The 13,119-nt window shown below is 45.5% G+C and overlaps 1 protein-coding gene across 1 annotated transcript in view; it reads left to right on the top strand.

The window, feature by feature from the left end:
* Window positions 1-13,119, top strand: part of LOC144769271 (electrogenic sodium bicarbonate cotransporter 1-like) — a 584,697-nt gene that overhangs the window by 558,763 nt on the left and 12,815 nt on the right. Inside the window, exon 21 of the mRNA XM_078653329.1 lies at window positions 1,026-1,107. Coding sequence (XP_078509455.1) covers window positions 1,026-1,079 — 54 coding nt within the window. The 3' untranslated portion in view covers window positions 1,080-1,107. The remainder of the gene's footprint in view (window positions 1-1,025; window positions 1,108-13,119) is intronic.

Raw genomic sequence — 13,119 nt, 5'->3', positions numbered from 1 at the left:
AGGATGTTTGTGACTCCCTACAAGGTCAGAAATGTTCTTCAAATTTAGCAGGAAATCAATGGGAGAAAGCTTTGCACATTTTGATTCAGTACTTTGTAAACTGAGCCCTTCTTATCAGCGCTCTTCAATTACACTGATTTGGTTTTTCAAATTGCCTGAACAATTGTTATAATGAAATATAAATAACAAAGTAAGCATTAAAAGATTCATAGAGAGTTTCAGAGTCCAACCCTACTAAAGATATTCAAATCGCAGACTTAACAAATTCTCACTCCCATAATGTCTAGAGTAAAGCCAGATCCTGCATTATTCCTGATCAATAACAAAGCATGAGCAAAGTGGAAACTACATTGTTTACATTTTGTTCCACTTCTCTTGTATACGAAAGAACGATTCAGCAAGGTTGTTATCTTCTACCTTCCACTGTCCTGCAATATCTAGGCCCTCAGATTTACCTCCATCAAATTAAATCTGGAGTTAATACTGTAAAAATGCAATAGCATTACTGGTGGGAATTACCTGCAATCTTGATTTTTTCATCATTCTATGTTTATTATAATTGGCACTGTAAACCACTGTACACAGCAGCAGATTCTGGGGCTAAGATTTGAAAGCTGACCGTGTGCAATTTCACATAAAGTTACCTTTTCTCTACATAGTGGAAATAAATCTGGTAGATATACTTTAGTACCACCCAGAAGTACTTAACACGATATCCACATATTTAGGACTTTAAACCTAAGAGAAGTATTTACAAACAAAAAGGGAAATAGATAAAATGTAACTATACATAAAGAATGCTAACACCAGAGCAGCAGTGGATTATCCAACATCCCAATGATTGTGATGGAGGCACGGAATACTTTCACAAGAACACCTTGTCATCTCAAAATTGGCCCACTGTTTCAAGTTGTGGAAAATATATTTTCTAAATACCTTTTGTAGCTGTAGCAAAAATTGAAAAATGTATGTGGTATAATTGGGATTTTTTTGTCCTGCTGACGTTGTATGCTTTTTATTTTTAGTCCGAATTGTTATACCAAGAAAAAGCACCTGAAATCAATATTTCTGTGAACTAACTGGTATTGATGCCATTTGCAACATAAGGTGAGCACAGTTATTTGTATCATTTCACTTAACACTTAGAAATGTATGCCAACAGAGCAAGAGAATTACTTTATCAATTTTTCTGATTTTGTTACTTTTGCTCTTACGTGCATGAACAGAAGCTGGTAGCCAAATGTAAGGTGCATTCTCACATGACTGGATGAGTTCGCCTAACTTTGAAGACATATTTGTATCACTACATTATTTAATACATAGTTATTGAGCTAATTAAATGTTTTTAATCTAGTAAAATAACTAACAATCTGTTTTTTTATTAATATGCATTATTGTGTCTTTACTTATACTTTGATGTGTTTTAGTTAACCGAATTCAGTATTAATCCTACCAACCAACTCCCAAAGGCAAATAACAGCAGCACTATCTCATTTCCGAAAGTAGACCTTTTGTTTGGCAAATATTAATGCAAACTAGCCACTGGCATCTGGCATTTCCATAACTATGTTTAACTCTAATGTGATTTCAGTCTTAAAAATCACAAAATGTCCTTTCAGGAAAAACTGTGGTTTATTCTACTACCATAGAGCGTTTTTTTATTTTTTATTTTAAACTATACAAAGTGAAAATCATAATCTTAAAGGGTGGTGCTATATTGTACAATAAGGTTATTACAAAGGTTATAAATACAAATATAGCAATTAGTAGAACAGAAATTCAAAGAAATTCTGATTGAAACAGCCACATAGAATGCAGAAATAAATTGGAATTACCAGAAACATCAAAGAACACACTATCATGCCTACATTATAATTAAAGAAAACTTTGAGGAAGAAAGCAAAGATAATTAACAGAATAGGAAGAGCTAACTTTCTTTTTTTATATAGTATGTTTTGAGAGCTTAGCTAAATACCTGTAGAAAAGGGTAGATATTTCCAGAGGCGAGGGGCTCCTGAAAGAGGAAACTGTTGAGCATGTATCTTTGCACAACAAATTTGGGAAGTAGAAACCAATGTACTGATGTAAGAATACAATAATAAGTAAGGGGTCAAGAGTAATAAAGCCCATAGATATTACAATTTAAGTAAGAAAAGTACTACCCAGAGTGAAAGAATTAAGAGACTGAATTAACGTACAGTTAGCATAGAAAGAAAATAAGAGAAACTCCGTTTTACTCAGATTAAGTTTTAAAATGTGCTGGGACATCCAGTCATTGGTAACACTGAGATAGGCTATTGGGAGGTGTATATCAGATAGTGATGACACTTAAAGAATGAATTATCATATGTGTTATAAGGGCACACAGTAATCCTAGAGGGCTGGGCTATAAACTATCATCTGTATGGCTTTAATCAATGCTATTAATCACTTTATCACCTGGACCTTCATCTCATAAACTAGTAATCATTCACATTCTCATTACTAAATAATGTAATTGTAGGACAGTTTATTACTTATTCCCCAAAATAATTTAATATATTTACCATATAAATATACATTAATTCACAAGAAAAGGTTAATTCTTATGCATGACTTGTTCATCCAAATCGCACTAATAGGGGGTGGTCATCCTCATTCATTAGCCTCTTATTTAATTTTTAGCCAACTTTTAGCAAAGTGTTTCAACAACATGAACATCCTGCAGCATGGAGACTTCATTTATGGTTAATGCCTTTCAGACATTCTGATTTTCTGGACCTGATTTATGAGGAAGGTATTGCTGTTGTATGCTTAAAACCTTTCACAATGCATAGGTTTGTGTTGCTATGGCGTATAGCAGTTTAGGTCATTTGAAGTAAGGTCAAAAGTAAAAAGCCTCTCCTCCGATTAACCAACCCTTATTCGAGCATCCAGAGATATTAGCATGTATCTATTCAATGGCCTTTTCTAGAACTAAAACCTTTATTAAAAGTACAAACATCATGAGTTTTCCATACAGTTTGTATATGAAAAACTTTGATTGTACCATAAGTAGAACATCGTACAAATTTAATAATAATGGACTTAGAACAAAAGACATTTAACTATTAAGTGGGGTTCTGAATAAAGTACACACGTTTTTTTATTCCTAAATAATTATAAACTGAAGAACGCTAATGCAGTTACACATTAAAATAGTCTTGATTGTATTAATGTCGACATGCACAAAAATAACTGAAAGTGCTGGAAGTGCCCTCATGTTCACACAATTTCACGATCTCCCCGTAATGGGGCCAGTTCTAAGTGCGGTGTGCAACAGATCGTGATGCCAATGGAAAGTGCCATATGTATCTGATCTAGAGTGTTAAGAAGATCCTGCAATCTTACTGATTTAAAACCCTCCACCTACAGGCTAATTTAAAGTGCCATGTGCTGCAGATTTAAAGTCCTGGGAGCGTCCTATGGTTCTTGCTGGGCTACTTTGCCACAGCCCAATAGGGGTGCACTTTACTAGTTGCCTGGCCTTTAAATACAGCTGGTTTATCTAAGTTGTTTACAAGGATGAAGTTGCAGCGTTTAGAAATTTCAGGAAGCGTGCAGATCGCTGTGTGGATTTACCTTGCAGGCAGCATTGCACTGCTTCTTTGCATGTCTGTATATTTAGTGCTCGGAGTATGGGAGACAGTCAGAATTTTCTGTAGGGCAGACTATGTACACCAAAGGTTCTACTCCTCTGGCTCACAGTCTGTATTGCCTATTGTCATCATGCTCATTCCGACCATACCAATAAACGTTTAGGGGTATCATTTCAAATCTTATTTTTATCAGCAGATTTTTAATTTTCTTACCCAATGGTTTGGAAAAGATATCTTTGGAGTGCACCCGGGTCATAGGTCTACAGCTTGGCTGCCTAGCTGCGTAGGTCTTCCCCCTCAGTTGGGCTATCCCAACTAGGGTATGCCGACATGCTCTTCCGCCTTACCTGAGATATCTAACATGACCGCCATTGCTTGCTGAGTTGGACCTTAGATGTGCTTTCTATGCGCTATTACAACTACCAGAAGCACCCTCTACTAAAACAGTGAGGTCCTCTGCCTTGCTATAAGGACTACTCACGGGACCGCTTTGCCACTACAGACTGCATTAGATCACTGTGACTCATTCTCAGGTAATTCTGGTCCTTGCACTCATTATCCTCTCCCACCACCCCTTTCTTTTACTTTAGTCTTATATGTCACTTTGCTCTTGTTTTTTCCAGGTTTTTGAGATTATATTTATACTTCTCTTGACTTTCTTCGTTACATTGCTGAACCTCCAGTAAGCGCCGGAGACCACCACTCATAGGCATATCTCACTGTTCACTTATTTACCCAACGGTATAATGGCTCTGGTGCCACTTGTTCTGTTCAACTCTGTATCATACCTTTTCAATTATTTTAGTTGGTCCATTAATCTTCTATGCACTTTCTAAGGGAATGTAGTTGCACTATTTTCTTTTCTGCATACGGCTGGGCTCATTTCCTAACATGGTTGTATCTACTTAACCTTTTATGCCTATCACCACATTATTCGTCCTTACTTTCCCACTCCTGGCAGATACACTCGCCACACTTCTTTCCACAACACAACTGTGATGAGAATCACAGGGCCACCTTTATCATACAACACCCATCTTCATTATTTCTGGCCTGCAAAAAATTACTTTTATCTTATCTGATTCTTGTGGTGAATCCACCTTGACCTCAAAACATACCAGACTCCTGCTGCCTGTCGGATTCTGTATGTACTTTCTGTTTCACTTATGTTAATGTTGCTATGTTGTACTATTCATGCCTTCATGCTATTAATAACACATGCATGTATGTGAAATTTGGATTGCCTTTACAATGCTTCATTTGTATATTGAGAAATAACTATGGGCCCAATTAACAAAAGTAATCTCAGACAACATCCTAAGCTTACTACTTTTGGTATTCACAGAAGGCATTTAGTAATAGTAAAGTTAGGATTCCTAACTTTACTACTACTAAACTGAGACAAATCCTAACTTTACTACTACTAAACTGAGAAAAATCCTAACTTTATGACTTTCGGTATTCACAAAAGGCATTTAGTAGTAGTAAAGTTAGGAATCCTAACTTTACTACTTCTAAATGCCTCTGTGAATACCAAAATCGTAAATTTAGGATTTTGTCTCAGATTAGTTATGTGAATCGGCCCCATTGCCTGTACCCTGTTTCTAAAACTATATTACACTTTGGAATTCCTTACCGTAAGAACTGAACAAACTTTGAGTTCTGGTTGGAAAAAAACATGTTTTATCTGATCTGCTTGCTCCCCACATTTTATCTTACTCTACCATTGTTTTGCTTTTGAAATTGTGCCATTCCTTCCTTTCCTTTGGGTTGAGTCTTTTGATGCTTTTACCTACTTGAGTGGAATTTTCCTTTGGCTGTCCTGTCCTTGACTTGATTGACCATGCATTGGTGTCTTTTATTTTATCTTCTGTTTTCTTCACTACTTTATGTTGTTTGCAATGTCAGCCTTGGGAAAGTCCCAGGCCTGCGCGCTGGGAAGGGGCGAAGCACATATTGGTTTCTATACATTACAGTTCACCTTTTGGAACCACTTTTAATTATAAAGAATAAAAATCATCCTACACAAATTTAAGATAACTTAATTAATTAACTCATTTGAAGTACAAAAACAACGTATGTCACAGTCACTCAGTTGTGTCCTACAACTCTCTATGGACTCTGTCTTAATGGGTAAATGGGTTTCCCATCCCTAGGGACAACTGTGCACCCTGATTCTCCCCATTCACCAAGGACATGCAACCTCTGGGACATTCTATCCCACTTGTCTTCCCCTTCAGTGTCTGCCCATCTTGGTCCACAGATATTAGTTTTGCTTGCTTAAGAGTAGTTTTGAATCTGGTTTGTTGAGAGGTTACTTGCCCATACATCTTGTGCTTCCAGGTTAATCAATCAGCAGTTAGATGTCAATTAGACAGAGGGCGATTTAGCACCAAGCATAAAGTGTAGTTTATAGAACACCCAAGGCAATTCATTTCCTTATGCCTGCTAGGCATGATTTTGGGATGTTGTTTGGCCCCTATTGTCCAGCCACACCCCAGATACTCGTAGAAGTCCACTGTCTCAGTTCTGCTCCCTTGACTGAACCATGATCACCTTTTTGTAAGTTTGCAGTTGGTTATCATGGCTTATGTATTTACAGCATTAATTAGTAGGTTGTTAGCATCTCAGTAACTGGCCATGTAATTCAAGAGTCTCTAAAGATCTATCTTAGTCTGGTTGAGGGGTACTGTGTCATCTGTGTACTGCTACATCTGAATTCTGAGGCCCTCTATCTTTGGTGAAAGCACCCTTGCCTCTTCCAGGTATCCCTTTTGATCGGCCAAGTAAACAATGGCTAATAAAGAGACAAGCGTACAGCCTTGCTTTAGACCCTTGTTGTTTAGAATTTTTGCAGATGTTGACCAGCCAGAGCTCACCTTTATTTTTACTTAGGTATCCAAATACTGTGCTATTATGGCATGGGAGCTCAAATACCCCATTTATTTAGTTTAGTCCAAAGTTTCTTCTTGAGACACTGTCAAAAGCTGTTATGACATTGTGATCGTGGGCTGTCGGCGGGCTGGATAAGCAGGCGAGGAGGCCGGATATAGTGGGCAATAGTGTTCTTTTATTGCACACTGAACAGGTTTTATAACAAGAGAGGGAACAGAGATAGGGTTTCTCAAGGGCTGTGCCGTCTTCTTCTGTCTCTTCCGGATGTTGTGGGGATCCAGTGGTGTTCCGGGTCTTGGGTGTAGACGTCCGTAGAAGACCGGGAAGGCTCCTCGGAGGCCAGTAAGAGAAAGAGAAGGAGCCGTTAGTCTTACTCGGGCTAGAGGCCGCATACCATAACCGTTACCAGGGGTGAGGAGGTAGAAAGGACCGTGAGGAAGGGGTGGGAAGGACCAAGAAAGGTAGAGAACAGAAATGGTGGTCGAGAGGGTTTGTGTGGAGACTGTGTCTTTACAGTGCAAGGTGCTGTATACTATATACAAGGTGTCCATTTACTACAATGGACGTGTTTAAGATAGAGGGAGTAATTACACGGGAGGGGGCCGTACTATTTACACAAAGCACCTAGCGTGCTTATAGAAGGAAGCTGGTACTCACGCGCTCCGCCGTAACTCTCCTCCGAGTTACGGCCGCTCTTCAGCCACCTCCGTGGGACTCCACCAGTCTTCTGACCACTCCTCGGTTTCTCCGCTCCCGTCTTCACCTTCCGTCGTAGCGCCAGTCGAAATCTCCTGCCACGATACTCCGACGTCTTCTGTCTCTCGTCCTCCGTCTTTTCTGTGTCCAGCCATCGGCAGGGAGGTGGGACTTCCGGAGTCAGGGGGAGGTTCTTCCGGTCCGTCGTCTCTTCTGATTGGGTCCTGCAACAGAGAGAGGGGCGGGTGTTCCGTTGTCACGGACGCTGTTGTGGTTGTTTCGGGTTGCGTGTCCTGGAAGGGAGAGCAGAGGAGGGGTGATATTCGTGATGGGGTGAGCAGGGATCTCGCGACCCGTGGGGAAACATCACATCCCCTTCCCCTAGCTGTCCTTCTTGTACAGGGTGGGGACATGGGGTAGCGGGAGAGGTAGTCTGCATTACCCTGGTCCACACCTTTCCGATGTACTGTTTTGAAGTGGTATGGTTGGAGCGACAGAAACCAACGGAGGACTCGGTCATTGTGTCCTTTATTCTGAGCCATCCACTCCAGGGGAGCGTGGTCTGTGTAAATGGTAAAGTCCCGACCCTCCAAGTAGTATCGGAGGCTCTCCACCGCCCATTTGATAGCCAGGGCTTCTTTCTCCACCACGGCATAGTTCTTTTCTCGTGGGAATAGCTTCCTACTTAGGTAGAGGATGGGTTTCTTGTTCCCAAGGGGGTCTTTTTGGGACAGTACCGCCCCTAGTCCTTGTTCCGAAGCGTCTGTCTGGAGCAGGAACTGTTGGGAGTAATCAGGACTGGATGTCAGGACGGTTTTTAAATCGGAAAAAGCATGCCACAACAATGGCGTTGGATTACGAAGGGCTGATTCAGTTTTGGAGGATTTTTTTAACAGGTCAGTGAGCGGCGCTGCTCTTTGCGAAAAGTTAGGTACAAACCTCCGGTAATAGCCTAAGTGTCCCAGAAACGCACAAAGGTCTTTTCTGGTCTGGGGAAAGGGAGGGATTGGATAGCTTCGGTTTTGCTTTTCTGGGGTCGAATTAGACCCTCACCCAGGAGGTATCCCAGATATTTAACTGTTTGGGCTGCTAGGGTGGTTTTGGCGGGGTTTATCGTGAACCCATAAGACCCCAGGGAAGTGATGACCTTGTGAAGGTGTTCCAGGTGTTGTGTCCAATCATCACTGTAAATGACGATATCGTCCAGATAAGCGCCCGCATACAAGGTGTGGGGTCGTAAAATGTGGTTCATTGCACGTTGGAATGTTGCGGGTGCGCCATGGAGGCCAAAAGGGAGGACTAGGAACTGGTACAATCCGTCAGGGGTGGAAAACGCCGTCTTTTTTCTGTCCTCCTCTCTGAGGGGTATCTGCCAATACCCCTTACAGAGGTCTAGCGTGGAGATATACCGGGCCTTCCCTATGCGTTCGACCATCTCGTCGACGCAAGGCAACGGATAGGTGTCAAAGGAGGAAATCTTGTTGTCTTCACGGAAGTCAATACAAAACCTGACAGACCCGTCAGGTTTGGGTACGAGGACAATCGGGGAGTTCCAATCGCTCACCGAGGGTTCTATTATGCCCATCTCTAACATCTTTTCTGTTTCCCTCTGTATTACCGCCCTGCGGGCTTCGGGGACCCTATACGGTCTTTGTCGGACCACCTTCCCAGGTACCGTTTGTATGGCGTGTTCTGTGATGGTGGTATGTCCGGGTGCAGAGGAAAACACCTGTCGTAATGGAAATAGGACGTCCTTTAGTTCAAGACACTGCTGTGTGGGTAATTCAGGGTCTATACAGGGGGAAAAGGAGAGGGGAGCATGAGAAAGAGAGCCAGACAGGACGGGACGAGGGCCTTCCCATTTCTTAAGATGGTTCACGTGATATATTTGTGTGGTACCACGTGTGGGGTCCAGGTCTAACTCGTAGGTGACAGGGGTCACCTGTCGAAGGATGGCATAAGGGCCCTGCCACTGCCCTAGGAGTTTCTGATCCGAGGACGGCATCATCAAAAGAACCCAATCACTGACGGAAAAGGCCCGTGGTTTTGTGCCTTTATCGTATTGTCCCTGCTGTTTGTTTTGTGCGTTCTCTAGGTTTTGGCGGACAATGTCCCTGATCACCGATAGGTGTGTCTTTAGGTTGTCCATATATTCGGGGAGAGGTCGCGTACGGTCTGGTTCTGCTTCCCAGGCTTCTTGGGCCATGTCCAATAAGGTACGAGGGGGTCGGCCATACAGTAATTCATAGGTCGAATAACCGGTGCTGCTCTGTGTAGTACAACGAATAGCGAACAATGCATGGGGCAGCATATCTTCCCACCTTTTTGCTTCTAATCCCAGCAATTTCTTTAGTGTCCGTTTCAGCGTGGCGTTGTATCTCTCTACTAACCCATCTATTTGCGGATGGTACGCCGAGGTTCTGATCTGTTTTATCCCTAGGTGGGAGCAGACCTGCCTCATCAGAGCTGAGACAAAAGGAGTGCCCTGATCGGTCAGGATTTCCCGGGGAAACCCCACCCTAGAGAACACAGAAATGAGGGCTTTGGCGATGTTCTGGGTAGTGGGTTGGCGCAGAGGTAGGGCTTCAGGGAAGCACGTGGCGTAGTCCACGATGACTAGGGCGTAGCAACAGCCGCTTCGAGAGGGTAACAGGGGCCCTATAATGTCCATCCCTACTCTGCTGAACGGGACATCGATAACAGGAAGGGGCAGTAGGGGTACCCTAGGTGGTCGATACCTACTATGTTTTTGGCACACGGGGCACTCTCTGCAATACGTCTTGATGTGTTGGTATACCCCGGGCCAGTAAAACTTGTCTAAGATCGCTTGCCTGGTTTTTTCGTCGCCAAAATGACCCCCCAGGAGGTGGCTGTGGGCGAGGAACAGGACTTTATCTCGGAAGGGACCAGGGATCAGAAGCTGGGGCTTTTGCTGGGTCCCTCCCTTGCGGTATAGCAACCCATGTTTCTTGAAGAAGTAAGGACCTACGGTTAGGGGATCCTCGTTGTCTAACGTTGTGACTCGACCTGACCTGGTCAGAGCCGGTCGCTCCACCCGCCTCGTGCCTGACCCCTGCCGCTGTGTCTCCGGTGTGCCCCTGAGCTGCTGTGACGCTGTGTCCCCGGTGTGCCCCTGAGCTGCTGTGCCCCTGAGTATCGCCGCCAAGGATCCGGTCTTGTACACTTATTTATTTCAATATTTGTTTTCATCTGTTTTCAGATTTACGCCAATTCTCACTGTTTGCCTGTATTCGTGTGCTCGGTTTTTAATTAAATCGTGCCCCCTGTCTGCTGCCGCCACCGCTAGCCTCTGTGACTCTCTGGTCACTTTCGCTTTCACCCTCTAATACCATCTGTTGTGCCCCTCCACCCCTCTCCCTGCCGCGGCTCAACCCAACCCCCGTCCCCTCCTGCATCACCGCTCCTACCCACCCCGCTCCCACCTCCCAGCTGCTCCTCCCTCGCTCCGCCCCCCTCCAAGCTCCACGTATGGCAAAATGGCTAACGTGCAGCGTGCGCGCCCTATGCGCGCCGAAGGCGCGCCAAAGGTAAGCCCGTCTACGCCCGTCCGCGCCTCGACCGCGCCCAGCGCCAGACCCCCTGCCCCCCGCAAAATCCACTCCACCCGCCTAACGTACGACGCCGCAACCCTCTCTGTACTCAACACCGGCCGTCTCCCCGACTGTCACCAAACCGCCCCAGGACGCACCCATGGACCCTTCACCTGCCAATCCTGCAAGTTTGACTGATTCAAGACCCACACTATATTCACAAACGCCAAACAGAGCTCCGACAACAACCAGCTGAAGTGCATCCTGCTCAACACCCGTTCGATCCACAGACACGCCATTGAACTATGGAACCTACTAGACAACACCACGCCGGACATCGCCTTTCTTACAGAAACTTGGATGAACGCCTCATCAGCGCCCGACATCGCCATAGCCATCCCGGACGGCTACAAGATCATCCGAAAGGACCGCATCAACCAGACAGGAGGAGGCATCGCCATCGTCCACAAGAAAACCATCCGCATCACGACCAGCTCCGACGACACCCTCACAGCCGCCGAACACCTCCACTTCCAGATACACACCGACCCCAAAACCACACTTAGAGGCACCCTCATCTACAGACCACCAGGACCCCGCACACAATTCTGCGAAGACATCATTGACTTCATCAGCCCACACGCCCTCCCCTCCGAGGACTACATTCTCCTAGGGGACCTTAACTTCCACCTGACAGCAATACCATCACCCTTCTGGACAACCTCTCCAATCTCGGACTCAAACAACTGGTGAATACCCCCACCCACTACGCCGGACACACGCTCGACCCGATCTTCTCCTCCAGCAAGCACGTCTCCTTCAATCACGCCACAGGACTCCACTGGACGGACCACAGCTGCGTACATTTCAACTTCAGAAAGACCACGACCCACCACGACCCACAACAAATCCCCCGCAGAAACTGGAACAAACTTACCGCCGACCAGCTCACCACATCGCTAAACCAAAACCCTCTCGCCAAATCATCGGACCCAAATCAAGCAGCCATCAATCTCGCACAATGGATCACCCACTGCGCCGACGAATTAGCTCCCCTGAAAAAGCAACACAACAAGCCAGGTAGCAAAAAGCCTCTTGGTTCAATGACGACCTCAAGAACTCCAAAAAGAACTGCCGCACCCTCGAGAAAGCCTGGCGAAGAAACCCAACCACAGACAACATGACCGCCCTCAAGCACGCCACCCGCAAACACCACCAGCTGATCAGATCCACCAAGAAATCAGCATTCAAGGAGCAACTCGACAACAGCGCCCACAACAGCAAGGAACTCTTCAGCATCGTCAAAGAGCTTACCAGTCCCAGAGCCGACACCAACGACATCACTCCCTCTCAAGGCCTTTACGACTCTCTAGCCTTGTTCTTCCACAGTAAAATCGCTGACATACATAACAGCTTCGGCGACGAGTCCACCCCCCTTACCACCGAACTGAAGCCCCCCACCACCACCCTGGACGCCTGGAACCCGATCAGCACCGAAGACACCATCCGCTTGATGAACTCCATTCACTCCGGATCCCCAACCGACCCATGCCCCCACCACATCTTCAACAAGGCCGACTCCATCATCGCACCCCACCTCCGGAATATCATCAACTGCTCCCTCAACACCGCCACCTTCCCGGAAAGCTGGAAAGATGCCGAACTCAGTGCCCTCCTGAAGAAACCTACAGCAGACCCCACTAAACTTAAGAACTACCGCCCCATCTCGCTCCTCCCTTTCCCTGCCAAAGTCATAGAGAAGGCCGTCAACAATCAGCTCGCCGCCTTCCTAGAGTCTAACGGCTCCCTCGACCCCACACAGTCCGGTTTCCGAGCCAAACACAGCACCGAAACCGCCCTCATTGCAGCCACAGACGACATCCGATCACTACTCGACAACGGGGAAACAGCTGCCCTCATCCTCCTGGACCTCTCCGCAGCGTTTGACACGGTCTGTCATAGCACCCTTGTACAACGCCTCAACAACATCGGAATACAAGGAAAAGCATTGGATTGGATCATATCGGTCCTCGCCGGAAGAACCCAGAGAGTCCGCCTTCCCCCTTTCAGATCAGAGGCCACCGAAGTAATCCCCAAGGCTCCTCGCTCAGCCCCACTCTCTTCAACGTCTACATGAGCCCCCTTGAATCCATCGCACGCCAACACAACCTCAACATCATCTCCTACGCTGACGACAAACACACCGGTCACCTGAGAGACCTTCATTGGCTCCCCGTCAACAAGAGGATACCGTTCCGTCTTCTCACCCACGCACACAAAGCCCTCTACGACCTAGGACCCAAATACCTCAACACGTGCCTGACCTTTTACACCCCCACCCGCCAACTTCGATCGTCCAA

This window comes from Lissotriton helveticus, chromosome 7 (genome assembly GCF_964261635.1).
Source record: "Lissotriton helveticus chromosome 7, aLisHel1.1, whole genome shotgun sequence".
Classification (NCBI taxonomy): domain Eukaryota; kingdom Metazoa; phylum Chordata; class Amphibia; order Caudata; family Salamandridae; genus Lissotriton; species Lissotriton helveticus.
This window is presented reverse-complemented; position numbering and strand designations above follow the sequence as displayed.